At 45.1% G+C, this 16,236-nt stretch overlaps 1 protein-coding gene across 5 annotated transcripts in view; it reads right to left on the reverse strand.

Annotated features, from left to right (window-relative positions):
* FH (fumarate hydratase) overlaps positions 1-16,236 on the reverse strand; it is a 162,986-nt gene that overhangs the window by 117,775 nt on the left and 28,975 nt on the right. For 3 of the 5 annotated variants that reach the window (XM_069769435.1, XM_069769433.1, XM_069769436.1), the window contains exon 3: positions 9,655-9,765. The exons of the other annotated variants lie outside the window; for them this stretch is intronic. In XM_069769435.1, the coding sequence (XP_069625536.1) occupies positions 9,655-9,765 (111 nt within the window). The remainder of the gene's footprint in view (positions 1-9,654; positions 9,766-16,236) is intronic. 5 annotated transcript variants of the gene reach the window in all.

Raw genomic sequence — 16,236 nt, forward strand, 5'->3', positions numbered from 1 at the left:
TATGAGGTATCGGCGTACTCAAGAGAAATTGCACAACTTTTGGAGTACAATTTCTCCTGTTACCCTTGGGAAAATAAAAAAATTGGGGGCGAAAAAATTATTTTTGTGGAAAAAAATGTTTTGTTTTTTTTATTTTCACGGCTCTACACTATAAACTTTTGTGAAGCACTTGAGGGTTGTAAGTGCTCACCACTAGTGAGGATCGAATAGACTCGTTACTCGAGATTTCCCGAGCATGCTCGGGTGTCCTCCGAGTATTTTTTAGTGCTCGGAAATTTAGTTTTTATTGCCGCAGCTGAATGATTTTCATCTGTTAGCCAGCATAAGTACATGTGGGGATACCCTAGCAACCAGGCAACCCCCATATGTACTTATGCTGACTAACAGATGTAAATCTCGGAAAATCTCGAGTAACGAGTATATTCGCTCATCACTACTCACCACACATCTACATAAGTTCCTTGGGGGGGTCTAGTTTTCAAAATGGGGTAACTTATGGGGATTTCCACTGTGTAGGCACATCAGGGGCTCTCCAAACGCGACATGGCATCCGATCTCAATTCCAGCAAATTGTGCGTTTAAAAAAAAAAAAAATCAAACGATGCTCCTCCCTTCTGAGCTTTGCCATGCACCCAAACAGTGGTTTACCCCCCACATATGGGGTATGCGCTTACTCCGGACAAATTGCACAACAACTTTTGGGGTCCAATTTCTCCTGTTATTCTTGAGAAAATAAAAAAAAATTTGGATCTGAATTTAATTTTTTGTGAAAAAGAGTTAAATGTTCATTTTTTGTTAAATATTGCAAAAATTCCTGTAATGCACCTGAAGGGTTAATAAATTTCTTGAATGTGGTTTTGAGCACCATGAGTGGTGCAGTTTTAGTGTCACTTTTGGGTATCTTCTATTATATAGACCCCTCAAAGTGACTGCCAATGTGATGTGGTCCCCCCCGCCCCCCCCAAAAAAAATGGGTGTAAAAATGAGAAATTTACAAATCGCTGTCCAACTTTTTAACCCTTATAACTTCCTAACAAAAAAAAATTTTGGTTCCAAAATTGTGCTGATGTAAAGTAGACATGCGGGAAATGCTACATTAAATGGGAGTATACTCGAGACTACAGAACAGGAGAAGGACTTGGGTATTCTCGTTACAAGTAAGCTCAGCAGCAGTACTCGATGTCAAGCAGCAACTGCAAAAGCAAACAAGATTTTAGAATGCATAAAAACAGAGATAAAATCACGCGATCTCAAAGTATTATTAACCCTTTATAAATCACTGGTGAGGCCACATCTAGAATATGGGATCCAGTTTTGGGCTCGACATTTTAAAAAGGAAAAAAGCACTGACACATTACTTGTTCCTTCCAACGACCATACTGAGGACTAGGGCGCACTCATTACGGGTGGAAGAAAGGCGATTGCGACCGCTAAACAAGAGAGGGTTCTTTACAGTTAGAGCAGTCAGACTGTGGAATGCCCTACCACAGGAGGTTGTAATGGCAGACACTATAACCGCTTTTAAAAAAAGGCTGGATGATATCCTTGATACACATAGCATTGCGGGTTATAGCTAGATTAGTGACGAAGTGTACAGTTGGTGGAGAAAGTTTGAACTTTGATGGACCTAGGTTTTTATTCAACCTGCGTAACTATATAAGTATTTTGTGTGACATATCTCTATGATTTAATGGCATGAAAATTCAAAGTTGGATTTTCACAAATAAACGCAAGTCATATCAAAGAAATTTTACCACTATCATGAAGTACAATATGTCATGAGAAAACAATCTCAATCACCGGGATCCACTGAAGTGTTCCAGAGTTATTACCTCAAAGGGACAGTGGTCAGAATTGTAAAAATTGCCCGGTCATTAACGTGCAAACCACCCTCGGAAGTAAAGGGGTTAAACACCCACAAGACGTATTTCTTCGGCCCAGGTATCATTTTAATCAGTATAACAGCGCCAACATGACAGTGTCTGTAGCTTACTGAGCAAAATCCTGCTGCCGGGTTTGCTTTAACCCCTTCATGACCATGGGATTTTTCATTTTTCCGTGTTCGTTTTTCACTCCCCTCGTTCCCAGAGCCATAACTTTTTAATTTTTCCGTCAATTTGGCCATGTGAGGGCTTATTTTTTGCGGGACGAGTTGTACTTTTGAACAACATCATTGGTTTTAGCATGTCGTGTACTAGAAAACGGGAAAATGATAATTACTTACGGGTAATTTGATTTTCCGGAACCATGACAGCGCCGCACGTGAGAGATGGCATCCGCCCCCAGGAACAGGAAACCTGTAGCAGAGATATAAGAATGGGGCGGCCCCTCTCTCCTCAGTTTGTTTGCAGAGTATGGAAGATGACCGCTTTGTTAGTACACAGTTATGTATCATATTTACATTTGTATAGCCATTTCGTTAGCTCTTGTGTACACACATGCTTTGTACATATACATTTATCCATATACAATAAGTTTTTTTTTTTTTTTTTTTTTTGTGAATCACACAACCATCACCAAGATAGGGCGGGAATTAATGCGGCGCTGTCATGGTTCCGGAAAATCAAATTACCCGTAAGTAATTATCATTTTTCCCTTCACCATGACAGCGCCGCACGTGAGAGGAAAAAATAGAAGATTCCTAGGGTGGGACGACAGCAGACAACACCTTTCTCCCAAAAGACAAGTCTGATTGACCTAAGTCTAACCTATAGTGTCGGAAGAAGGTAGAGGGTGATGACCATACTGCCGCTTTACAAATCTGTTCTATCGAGGCGTTAGCCCTTTCCGCCCAAGAAGTGGCTATAGCACGCGTGGAGTGAGCCGTAACACCCTGTGGGGGAACTTGACCAGAAAAAGAATACGAAAGTGAAATAGCGGTACGCAACCACCGTGCAATAGTTGCCTTTGAGGCCTTTTTTCCCGTTTGTCCCCTGATAGGTGACAAAAAGGGCCGATGACTGACGCCAGGAATTTGTGGCCTCTAAGTATTGAAGGAGGCAGCGTCTGACATCGAGACAATGGAAGGTCTTCTCTCCCTGGGATTTTGGTTGGGAACAAAAAGAGGGCAGAATAATTTCCTGGTCTCTATGAAATTTAGAATTGACCTTCGGAAGAAAGGCAGGGTCGGTTTTAATAACTACTTTGTCATCATGGAAAGTAGTGTAAGGAGGGTTCACCGACATAGCTTGTAACTCACAAGTACGGCGGGCAGACGTTAAGGCAACTAGGAGAACCGTTTTTAGAGTCAAGGATTTTATTGATATAGAATCCAGAGGTTCAAAGGGGGAAACGGTAAGAGCCTTTAAAACTAAATTCAAATCCCAGGGAGCTATCTTAGGTATTAATTTTGAGGGTCTGGAAGTAAAGGAGGCTCGAATGAACCTATAGATCCAAGGGTGGTCAGCAAGTTTTTGATCGAACAGTGCACCAAGGGCAGAGACCTGCACCTTTAAGGTGTTAGTAGACAGACCTTTTTCCAACCCTTTTTGGAGAAATTCAAGAATTTCTTTTACTGGGACCTGTTGACCAGAGTCAGACAACTGTCGTCCCGAAAAATCTAGGAATTTTTGCCAGATTTTTTGGTATTTGTCTGAGGTGACCTTTTTCCTGCTAGCAAGCAATGTGGTCACCAAAGGGCTTGAGAATCCTTTTGCTAACAGAAGTCCCCTTTCAAATTCCAGGCGGTGAGATGCAATCTGTGAACTTGGGGATGTTGAACTGGCCCTTGGTATAGGAGATCCGGAGCATCCGGAAAGATCCACGGGTCCGAGATAGACATGCGCCTGAGCCACGTGAACCACGCTCTCTTCGGCCAAAAGGGAGCTATGAGGATCACTCGTGCTTTGTCCTCCCAAATTTCCCTGAGGACTGCCGGGATTAATGGTATTGGGGGAAATGCGTATGCTAGATGCAAGTTCCACCGATACAGGAACGCGTCTACCCCCTCCGGGTGCTCTCTTGGGTTCAGAGAATAGAACCTCTTCACCTTCCGATTTTGTTTTGTGGCGAACAGGTCTACGTCTGGAACGCCCCAGCTGGCACATATTTTCCCAAATACTTGCTGGTTCAGGGACCACTCCCCCTGATGTAACGTGTGACGGCTTAAGTAGTCGGCTACTTGATTCTCTGATCCTTTCAAGTATGTTCCGGTTAGCGAAAGAAGGTTGTTTTTGGCCCATATAAAAAGTTCTTTGGCCTCTGCCATAAGGGATGTTGATCTTGTGCCCCCTTGGCGGTTTATATAAGTTATTGTTGTGTTGTTGTCGGATAACACTACCACATGTCTTCCCAGAATTCTTTCCCCTATATGAAGAAGTGCTAGTCTCACCGCAGACAATTCTTTTAGATTGGAGGACGCTGTTGCCATTGGGCTTCCCCATTGACCCTGTAGGACCTGATCTCCCAAATGTGCCCCCCAACCCCACGGACTCGCATCGGTAGTAATGACTACTGGATCTCGTACTGACCATGGCACTGCGTTGGTTAGATTTTCTGTTTTCAGCCACCACTCTAGTGAGTTTTGAAGTTCTGGTGACAGAAGAATCTTCCGATTCAGATTGTATGGATTTTTTTCTTGTTCGGCTAGTATCTGCCATTGTAACTCCCGTGTGTGGCTTTGTGCCCATCGCGTTGCTGGAATCGTTGCCGTTAGGACCCCTAGGAGTGACATTGCGTTTCTCAGAGAGATAGTCTGTTGTAATTGGAATGACTCTACCCTCTGTTGGATAGATTGAACTTTCCTCTGTGGGAGGACACACTCCTGCTTGACTGAATCTAACACAATTCCGAGGAATTCTTGGGTTTGAGTTGGGACAAGCCTTGATTTTTTCAGGTTTATCATCCATCCTAAATTGGTCAGTACCTCCAGCACCCTTGCGGCCGCACTTTTGCAACTTTCTTTGTTTTTTGCTATTATCAAAAAATCGTCCAAATAGGGTACCAACATTATGTCTTCTTTCCTGACGAAAGATGCTACTTCGGAAATAATTTTTGTGAATATACGGGGCGCAATGGCTACCCCAAAAGGAAGACATTGATATTGTAGATGGACGGGGGTTTTTCCCAGATTTACCACCAATCTTAGGTATTGTTGGTGTTGGACGGCGATTGGCACATGGTAGTAAGCGTCTGTAAGATCGATCACCACCATGTAACAGTTTGGGTCGAGTACTTTTACTGCGGTCTTTAAAGTCTCCATCTTGAACTTGTCTATTTGAATGTAATGGTTTAGGGCTTTTAGGTTGAATATTACCCTCAGCGAGCCGTCTGGTTTTGGTGTTAGAAATAAAGTGCTGTAGAACCCTTTCCCTATCTCTTGATGGGGTACTTCTACTAACACTTCTTTTTGCATGAGGAGATAAATTTCTCTTTCTAATATGGCCTGATTTTTTCCCCCCACCTGGGTCATTTTTACACGATTTGGTGGGAGGTTGGAGAATTTGAACTTTAGACCTTCTGACAACAAATTTGTTATCCAATGAGAAGCCGGCAGTGCTGCCCAGTGATGGACAAACCGCCGGAGTCTTCCCCCCACCGGAATGCTGGCGTCACTGATTTTTGGGATCAGGCTTGGGGGGAGGTTTGTTGAAAAGGAATCCCCTTTCCTTTCGCTCTCTCCAGGGTCTGCCTCGACTAGACCTGTCATCTGATCGGCCGCGGGTCCCTCTATATCCACCACGAAAGGACGAACGAGAGGTATCCCATCGGCGCCTGGGAAAGGAAGGGGGTGGAAACCGCTTCTTTTTGTCCGACGCTTTCTCAAGGATCTCGTCTAGAGATTTGCCAAAAAGGTATTGCCCTTCACAGGGTACTCCGCAGAGTTTGACCTTTGATTGGAAGTCAGCCGTCCAATTTTTCAGCCATAATGTTCTCCTTCCTGAATTAGATAAGGCACACACGCGTGCGGCACTTCTAACTGAATCTATCGAGGCGTCTGCTAGGAATCTTGCGGCGCCTTGCAGAGAGGGCAATGCTTCCAGAAGCCTCTCTCTTGGGCATTTGTTTTTGATTTGGTCACTTAACTCCTCTAACCACTTGACCATAGCACGTGCCGTGCAAGTGGCAGCAACCCCGGGTTTAAATGACCATGTCGCTGCTTCCCAAGCCGACTTTAGAAAAGCATCTGCTTTTTTGTCGAGGGGGTCCCTTAGGGCTCCCATGTCTTCAAATGGTAACGCAACCCCCTTAGAAGTGCTAGCGATGGCTGCATCTAACTTAGGCGCCTTATCCCACTTCTCACAGACCTCCTCATCAAAGGGGTATTTGCGTTTTAATGCCTGAGGGACAGACATCTTTTTATTAGGCTTTTTCCACTCACGTTTTATTAATTTAATTATGTTATCATGGAAGGGGAAAAACTTTCGCTTCTTCTCCTCCAAGTTGCTAAACATGGTGTCTTGGATTGTCCGTGGTTCTCTAGGGGTCTCTACTCCCATAGTCGTTCTGACAAGTTTGAGCAGCTTTCCAATGTCCTCCGACTGAAAGCATGGGCGGCCATACTCCTCATCTGAGGAGTCTAAATCTGAGGCATCAGAGGGGGTTAAGGCTCCCGGCTCATCCCCTGAATCTACATCCGACCCTTGTTCACTTGTTGGGGGGGGGGGGGGTCTCCTTTGTGTGATGTCTCAACTGTTCTTTAACTGTAGATTTAACTTCCTCCCGTATGATTGTTTTAATGTTTTGTAATAGGGAAGAAGATTCCTCCGCAACTGTTCTGTCAATACAGGGCTGGCAGATCTTTTTGTTGTATAGCCTAGGGAGTTTTTCTTTACATAGTGGACAGACCCTATTCTTTTGCTTGGAGGTGGCTTTCCCTTCCTACAAAACACAGTGTACAGGTATCAGTGTGTGCGTAGCTTGCCTTACAAAGGCACTCACCCCTCCAGGACCCTGGGTACCCCTGCAGCTTGAGTGTCTTCCGACATTTTAGGCGCAGGCATCAGCAGCTCCGGATCTACCGCTGGTTCGGTCATCTCCGTCTGAAGAGCAGGACCAGCGACTCCTCTTTGCTGCCGTATTTTATAGAGGAGCGGTGTGCGCGCCACTGGATCAGCTTCCGCCCGGAAGTGTCCAGCACACCGGCTCCCTCGGCGTGTGACGTCACATCCTGTGACCGGAAGTCGTCATCCCTCACTTCGGCGCCAGCGTCAGTGAGGGACACGCCCCCGCAACCCGGGACCGGCCTCTTGCACAGAGCGGTCGCCGGGGAGTCCAGCGAGGAAAGGGATGGCGCGGACCCAGCAGCCCGACACCGGACAGCACCGCACGCGATGCCGCCGACTACGGCTGGCTTCCCCGCGGACCTCGGCCTCCGGACCGGACTCATCAGAGGGGGTATCCCTCCGGAGGTAGGAGCTCTGCGACAGGCGTCCACCTGCAGGAACAGGAAACCAAACTGAGGAGAGAGGGGCCGCCCCATTCTTATATCTCTGCTACAGGTTTCCTGTTCCTGGGGGCGGATGCCATCTCTCACGTGCGGCGCTGTCATGGTGAAGGGAAAAAAGATTCCAAGTGCGGTGAAATTGCAAAAAAAGTGCAATCCCACACTTGTTTTTGTTTGGCTTTTTTGCTAGGTTCACTAAATGCTAAAACTGACCTGCCATTATGATTCTCCAGGTCATTACGAGTTCATAGACACCTAACATCACTAGGTTATTTTTTAACTAAGTGGTGAAAAAAAATTCCAAACTTTGCTAAAAAAAAAAAAAAAAAATTGCGCCATTTTCCGATACTCGTAGCGTCTCCATTTTTCGTGATCTTGGGTCGTTTGAGGGCTTATTTTTTGCGTGCCGAGATGACGTTTTTAATGATAGCATTTTGGTGCAGATACGTTCTTTTGATCGCCCGTTATTGCATTTTAATGCAATGTCGCGGCGACCAAAAAAACGTAATTCTGGTGTTTCGAATTTTTTTCCCGCTACGCTGTTTAGCGATCAGGTTAATGCTTTTTTTTAATTGATAGATCGGGCGATTCTGAGCGCGGCGATACCAAATATGTGTAGATTTGATATTTTTTTATTGATTTATTTTGATTGAGGCGAAAGGGCACCCCCCTTTCGCCCCAATCAAAATAAATCAATCAATTTAAACTTTTATATTTTTTTTTATTTTTTTAACATTTTTTTCAACTTTTTTTTTTTTACTTTTGCCATGCTTCAATAGCCTCCATGGGAGGCTAGAAGCAGGTACAACGCGATCGGCTCTGCTACATAGCAGCGATCTGCTGATCGCTGCTATGTAGCAGAAATGCAGGTGTGCTGTGAGCGCCGACCACAGGGTGGCGCTCACAGCCACCGGCAATCAGTAACCATAGAGGTCTCTAGGACCTCTATGGTTACCATCCAGACGCATCGCCGACCCCCGATCATGTGACTGGGGTCGGTGATGACGTCATTTCCGGCCGCCCGGCCGGAAGCGGTAGTTAAATGCCGCTGTCTGCGTTTGACAGCGGCATTTAACTAGTTAATAGGTGCGGGCAGATCGCGATTCTGCCCGCGCCTATTACGGGCACATGTCAGCTGTTCAAAACACCTCACCGCGGAGCCCTGCATCAAAGCAGGGGATCTGACCTTGGACGTACTATCCCGTCCAAGGTCAGATAGGGGTTAAAGCAAAGCTGTCAGCAGGAGTTTGCTCAGCAAACTACAGACATTGTCACGTTGCCGCCGGTATACTGATTAAAGTGATACCTGGGCTGAAGAAATACGTCTTGTGGTTCTTTTGTAATTAGAGCTAGAAGTTTTCTGATAATGAGATGTCCGTGCTCTGGGGGGGGGGGGGGGGCGGGGAACTGTAGGCAGAGTCTTATCTTCCTGCTCTAAAGGTACCGTCACACTAGACGATATCGCTAGCGATCCGTGACGTTGCAGCGTCCTCGCTAGCGATATCGTCCAGTGTGACAGGCAGCAGCGATCAGGCCCCTGCTGTGCTGTCGCTGGTCGGGGAAGAAAGTCCAGAACTTTATTTGGTCGCTGGACTCCCCGCAGACATCGCTGAATCGGCGTGTGTGACACCGATTCAGCGATGTCTTCACTGGTAACCAGGGTAAACATCGGGTAACTAAGCGCAGGGCCGCGCTTAGTAACCCGATGTTTACCCTGGTTACCAGCGTAAAAAAACAAACAGTACATACTTACATTCAGCTGTCTGTCCCGTGCCATCTGGTTCCTGCACTGACTGCTGGCCGTAAAGTGAAAGCAGAGCACAGCCACAGCGGTGAGTCACCGCTGTGTGACTCACTGCTGTGCTGTGCTTTCACTTTCACTTTACGGCCAGCAGTCAGTGCAGGAACCAGACGGCAAGGGACAGACAGCTGAATGTAAGTATGTACTGTTTGTTTTTTTTACGCTGGTAACCAGGGTAAACATCGGGTTACTAAGCGCGGCCCTGCGCTTAGTTACCCGATGTTTACCCTGGTTACCGGGGACCTCGGGATCGTTGGTCACTGGAGAGCTGTCTGTGTGACAGCTCTCCAGCGACCAAACAGCGACGCTGCAGCGATCCGGATCGTTGTCGGTATCGCTGCAGCGTCGCTATGTGTGACGGTACCTTAAGCCAGAGAGACCTACCCACAGTCCACCCCGAAGCTAAACCATGTTCCTCATCATAGAGACGGAGACAAAGGTCAAGTTACCAATGCAAATACATGCTTACCTCATCAGCAGCTTTAATAATATATTCTGCAATTTTAGGGTCAAGGCCGTAATCCTTATTTACTTCTGCTGCTGCTTTTTTTAAGATTCCAAATGCTCTAATGACTGGTAGCTAAAATTAAGAGGAAAGAAAATTGAAATCAAAATTATTTCTATACCGGCTATTAACTGCACCTCTCACTGTGCAATGGTTTACTCATTTGGGTACAACCCAGTAAGTCTAGGAATTGAATATACCTTACGGAGTCTCATTAACCCTTTACCAAACTTTGGCAGCAACTTAAAGGGATTGTCCCACAGAGTACATTTTAACCCCTTAACAACCGCTGACACGCCTTTTAAGGTAGTTAAGGAGCCTTATTCCTCAGCACCGCTTTTTAACAGCACGGAGAAATAAGGGTATAGCGCCCCCCTGCGTTGGAAAATCCCCAGAGTCTTTGGAAAGCCTTTAACAGATACCTGTGTGAATTGGTGTGAGTTGCTGAATTGGGAGTAGCTATATTCATAAGGGGTTAACTAAGGGTGGGGGCTCATAATTAAGGGTTTATAAGGGGCAGCTGTTTGGGGCTCCAGTCCTTTTTGGAAGTGCATTTGGACAGCAAGGTGGATTGCTGTTAAGGGAACTAGAAAAAAAAATCTATAAATCTTCAGCATAGCGAGCTGAGTGTGGCCTGAGTGTAAGTGTGGACGGCGGTAAGTGTGACTTGTGATTCAGTGACTTTGGAGTCAGGGAGTTTCCAAGGGAGGAATTACTGAATTGCTGTCTGTTTCTTATTAATACTTTGTATTTATTTATTTATTTTTTTTTATTTAATTTTACTTTTCTGTCTGGTGCAATCCCCATTAGGAAATGTGCTCCACTCTTGTTAATGCCATCCAGTGCACGTCTTGCCACATGTATGCAGTCCTTGAGCAGCCGGTCGAGGGTGCATACTGCTGTGCGAGATGTGAGCACGTTGTGCATTTGGAAACCCAGATTCTGAATCTAAATGTGCAGCTGGCAAAACTGAGATCCATAGACAATATGGAGAGGAGTCTTCTGCTCACGGAGCAGACGCTCAATGGGACAGATGAGGGGGGGGGATGGTGGGATGGAGCTGCAGGATGGGGAAGTAGCAAGCTGGGTGACAGTTAGGAAGCGGGGTAGAGGGAAGAGTGCCAGGGAGGCTAGTCCTGATCTGGAACACCCCAATAAGTTTGCTAAGTTGGCAGATGAGGGGGGTGCCAGTACAGGGGTAGCACTGCTGCAGCCAGGCATGTCCTCTGAAAACCGGAGGAGTGACTGCTCCAGTAAGGAGGGAAATAGGAGAGCAGGGCAGGCCAGACAGGTGCTGGTAGTGGGGGACTCAATTATTAGGGGAACAGATAGGGCAATCTGTCACAAAGACAGGGATCGTCGAATGGTGTGCTGCCTACCTGGCGCTCGAGTTCGACACATCGCTGATCGGGTGGACAGATTACTGGGAGGGGCTGGTGAGGACCCAGCGGTCATGGTGCACATTGGCACAAATGACAAAGTTAGAGGTAGGTGGAAGGTCCTTAAAGATGATTTCAGGGATTTAGGCCGCAAGCTGAAAGCAAGGACCTCCAACGTGGTATTTTCCGAAATTCTGCCTGTACCACGCCAGAGAGGCAACGGGAGATTAGGGAGGTTAATAAGTGGCTCAAGAATTGGTGTAGGAAGGAGGGGTTTGGGTTCCTGCAGAACTGGGCCGACTTCTCAGTTGGCTACAGGCTCTACGCTAGGTATGGACTGCACCTCAATGTGGAGGGTGCAGCTGTGCTGGGGGAGAAAATGGCTAGAAGGTTGGAGGAGTGTTTAAACTAGGAATTGGGGGGGAGGGTATTCAATTTATAGGAGGGGAAGATAGTGCAGACAATGACCTGGGCACAAATAAGGAAGTTGGGGGTGGCGGTGGCATGGGGGGTGGGGTTAGAACAGTTAATAATTTAAGAAAGAATAGAGGTACAGAGAGGAACATCAAGTGCATGTATACTAATGCCAGAAGCCTCGCCAACAAAATGGACGAATTAGAACTAATGTTGTTGGAGCATAATTATGACATGGTGGGGATATCTGAGATGTGGCTGGATGAGAGCCATGACTGGGCTGTTAAAGGGACACTGTCACCTGAATTTGGAGGGAACAATCTTCAGCCATGGAGGCGGGGTTTTGTGGTTTTTGATTCACCCTTTCCTTACCCGCTGGCTGCATGCTGGCTGCAATATTGGATTGAAGTTCATTCTCTGTTCTCCGTAGTACATGCCTGCACAAGGCAATCTTGCACAGCGCAGGCGTGTACTATGGAGGACAGAGAAGGAACTTCATTCCAATATTGCAGCTAGCATGCAGCCAGCGGGTAAGGAAAGGGTGAATCAAAAACCACAAAACCCCGCCTCCATGGCTGAAGATTGTTCCCTCCAAATTCAGGTGACAGTGTCCCTTTAACTTGCAGGGCTATAGCCTGTTCAGAAATGACCGTACAGATAAGTGAGGGGGAGGGGTGTGTCTGTATGTAAAATTGTCCTTAAAAGCCATCCTGCGTGATAATATAGGTGAATTTAATGAAAATGTAGAATCCCTGTGGGTGGAGATAAGGGGAGGGGGGAAAAATAATAAATTACTGATAGGGGTTTGTTATAAATCTCCAAAAATAATGGAAGCAATGGAGAATATCCTCGTAAAGCAAATAGATGAAGCTGCGACTCAAGGAGAAGTCATTATTATGGGGGACTTCAACTACCCTGAAATAGATTGGGGAACAGAAACCTGCAGTTCCAGTAAAGGTAATCGGTTTTTGACAACTATGAGAGACAATTGCCTTTCACAACTGGTTCAGGACCCAACAAGAAGGGGGGGCACTGCTAGACCTAATATTAACCAACAGGCCAGACCGCATATCAAATATAAGGGTTGGGGGTCACTTGGGAAATAGCGATCACAAAATAATAAGTTTTCATGTATCCTTTAAAAAGATGTGTAACAGAGGGGTTACAAGGACACTAAACTTCAGGAAGGCAAATTTCCAACGGATGAGAGAGGATCTTGGTGCAATTAACTGGGACGATATCCTGAGACATAAAAATACACAAAGAAAATGGGAGATGTTTATTAGCATCCTGGATAGGACCTGTGCACAGTATATACAGTATGGGAATAAACATACTAGAATTAGGAGGAAACCAATATGGCTAAATAGAGCTGTAAGGAGCGCAATAAGTGACAAAAAGAAAGCATTTAGAGAATTAAAGGAAGTAGGTAGTGAGGAGGCATTAAATAAATACAAAAAATTTAATAAATTCTGTAAAAAGCAAATCAAGGCAGCAAAGATTGAGGCAGAGAGACTCATTGCCAGAGAGAGTAAAAATAATCCTAAAATATTCTTTAACTACATAAATAGTAAGAAACTAAAAAATGATAGTGTTGGTCCCCTTAAAAATAGTCTGGGTGGATGAGGATGAGGAAAAAGCTAATATGCTAAATGACTTTTTTTCATCAGTATTTACACAAGAAAATTCCATGGCAGACAAAATGACTAGTGATAAAAATTCCCAATTAAATGTCACCTGCTTAACCCAGCAGGAAGTGCGGCGACGTCTAAAAATCACTAAAATTGACAAATCTCCGGGCCCGTCCACTAGGTCCACGGTCTCAGGTACTTCTAGGAAGACTCCTCTCACAGGAGCTTCCAACACCGACCGTCCAGGACCTTGCACATGGACCAAACAGATCCATACACTCTGAACCATGTGACCCACACCCTGGTCACATTATCTATTAATCAATTAAATCACTAAAATTGACAAATCTCCGGGCCCGGATGGGATACACCCTCGAGTACTGCAGGAATTAAGTACAGTCATTGATAGACCATTATTTTTAATCTTTAGAGACTCCATAATAACAGGGTCTGTACCACAGGACTGGCATATAGCAAATGTGGTGCCAATATTCAAAAAGGGGACAAAAACTGAACTCAGAAATTATCGGCCAGTAAGCTTAACCTCTACTGTGGGTAAAATCCTGGAGGGAATTCTAAGGGATGCTATACTGGAGTATCTGAAGAGGAATAACCTCATGACCCAGTATCAGCACGGGTTTACTAGGGACCGTTCATGTCAGACTAATTTGATCAGTTTCTATGAAGAGGTAAGTTCCGGATTGGACCAAGGGAACCCAGTAGATGTAGTGTATATAGACTTTTCAAAAGCTTTTGATACGGTGCCACACAAAAGGTTGATACATAAAATGAGAATAATGGGGATAGGGGAAAATATGTGTAAGTGGGTTGAGAGCTGGCTCAGGGATAGGAAACAAAGGGTGGTTATTAATGGGGCACACTCGGACTAGGTAGCGGTTAGCAGTGGGGTACCACAGGGGTCAGTATTGGGCCCTCTTCTTTCTAACATATTTATTAATGACCTTGTAGGGGGCATTCAGAGTAGAATTTCAATATTTGCAGATGACACTAAACTCTACAGGGTAATTAATACAGAGGAGGACAATTTTATATTACAGGATGATTTATGTAAACTAGAAGCTTGGGCTGATAAATGGCAAATGGGCTTCAATGGGGATAAATGTAAGGTCATGCACTTGGGTAGAAGTAATAAGATGTATAATTATGTGCTTAATTCTAAAACTCTGGGCAAAACTGTCAATGAAAAAGACCTGGGTGTATGGGTGGATGACAAACTCATTCAGTGGCCAGTGTCAGGCAGCTGCTACAAAGGCAAATAAAATAATGGTATGCATTAAAAGAGGCATAGATGCTCATGAGGAGAACATAATTTTACCTCTATACAAGTCACTAGTTCGACCACACTTAGAATATTGTGCACAGTTCTGGTCTCCGGTGTATAAGAAAGACATAGCTGAACTAGAGCGGGTGCAGAGAAGAGCGACCAAGGTTATTAGAGGACTGGGGGGTCTGCAACACCAAGATAGGTTATTACACTTGGGGCTATTTAGTTTGGAAAAACGAAGACTAAGGGGTGATCTTATTTTAATGTTTAAATATATGAGGGGACAGTACAAAGACCTTTCTGATGATCTTTTTAATCATAGACCTGAAACAGGGACAAGGGGGCATCCTCTGCGTTTGGAGGAAAAAAGGTTTAAGCATAATAACAGACGCGGATTCTTTACTGTAAGAGCAGTGAGACTATGGAACTCTCTGCCGTATGATGTTGTAATGAGTGATTCATTACTTAAATTTAAGAGGGGACTGGATACCTTTCTGGAAAAGTATAATGTTACAGGGTATATACACTAGATTCCTTGATAGGGCGTTGATCCAGGGAACTAGTCTGATTGCCGTATGTGGAGTTGGGAAGGAATTTTTTTCCCCAATGTGGAGCTTACTCTTTGCCACATGGGTTTTTTTTTTGCCTTCCTCTGGATCAACATGTTAGGGCATGTTAGGTTAGGCTATGGGTTGAACTAGATGGACTTATAGTCTTCCTTCAACCTTAATAACTATGTAACTATGTCTCGGCTATCGGGGGTAGCAGAGTCCCCAGAGAACAATATTCAGGTCGGTTTTTACCATCCCCAGCATCCCGGCGATAGCAAAAAAAAAAAAGTCAGATTTCTCATTTCTCTCTCCTCTGATATATTCCAGCATACCAGAGGAGAGAAATGGGGTCCCCCGAGCTCCCTCAGTACCTCCGCTGTCCCTAGACCCTCTGGCTCTGTCCTCTGGCACTCAGTGCATGCGGAGTGCGCCCGCTGAGATCTGCCGGCTGGTACCCAGCAACAATAGATTTTTCTTATTAGTTCATTTTGATCACTATGATAGGGTCTATTACAGTGATAAAAAAAATAGTAAATCAAACCCCCCTTTGTCACCCCCTTTGTTAGGTAAAAAATAAAATAAAATAAAAATGTATTTTTTCCATTCTTGGCAGCTAGGGTTGGGGTTACGGTGGTGGTGCTGGGGTTATGGTTGTGGTGTTGGGGGTTTAAGTTAGGTGTAGGGTTGTGTTATGGCTGGAGTTAGAATTGGGGGGTTTCCACTGTTTAGGTACATCAGGAGGACTCCAAACGTGACATGGAGCCTGCCATTTGATTCCAGCAAATTTTGCATTCAAAAAAGTCAAACGGTGCTCCCTCCCTTTTGAGCCCTGCCATGCGCCCAGACAGGCTTTCCCCCACATATGGGATATTGGCATATTCAGGAGAAATTGCACAGCAAATTTTGTTGTACATTTTCTCCTTTTACCCGTGTGAAAATAAAAAAAGGTTGGGTCTAAAGTAAATTTTTATGGTATAGAAGATGCAAAGCACAGCCTGAAAAGGGGAGGTGCACAGTCATAGGTGCCCAAACCTTAATGTATAGAATATAAGTGACTAGCACACTCCAAAGTGTTGTGATGCAAAAGATGGGGGTTTATTACATACAGTAATCACAAATGTTTTCGGTCTATACTGGACCTTCATCAGTGTGCTAGATACACTTGTATGCTTGTATGGCCCCAGAGAGATTGGTTGCTATCTTACTCGGTAATTTTCTTACCAGAATCATTTTATTGATGCAAAATAAAGTAATCAATCTCTCTGGGGCCATACAAGCATACAAGT

This window comes from Ranitomeya imitator, chromosome 5 (assembly GCF_032444005.1).
Source record: "Ranitomeya imitator isolate aRanImi1 chromosome 5, aRanImi1.pri, whole genome shotgun sequence".
Lineage (NCBI taxonomy): Eukaryota > Metazoa > Chordata > Amphibia > Anura > Dendrobatidae > Ranitomeya > Ranitomeya imitator.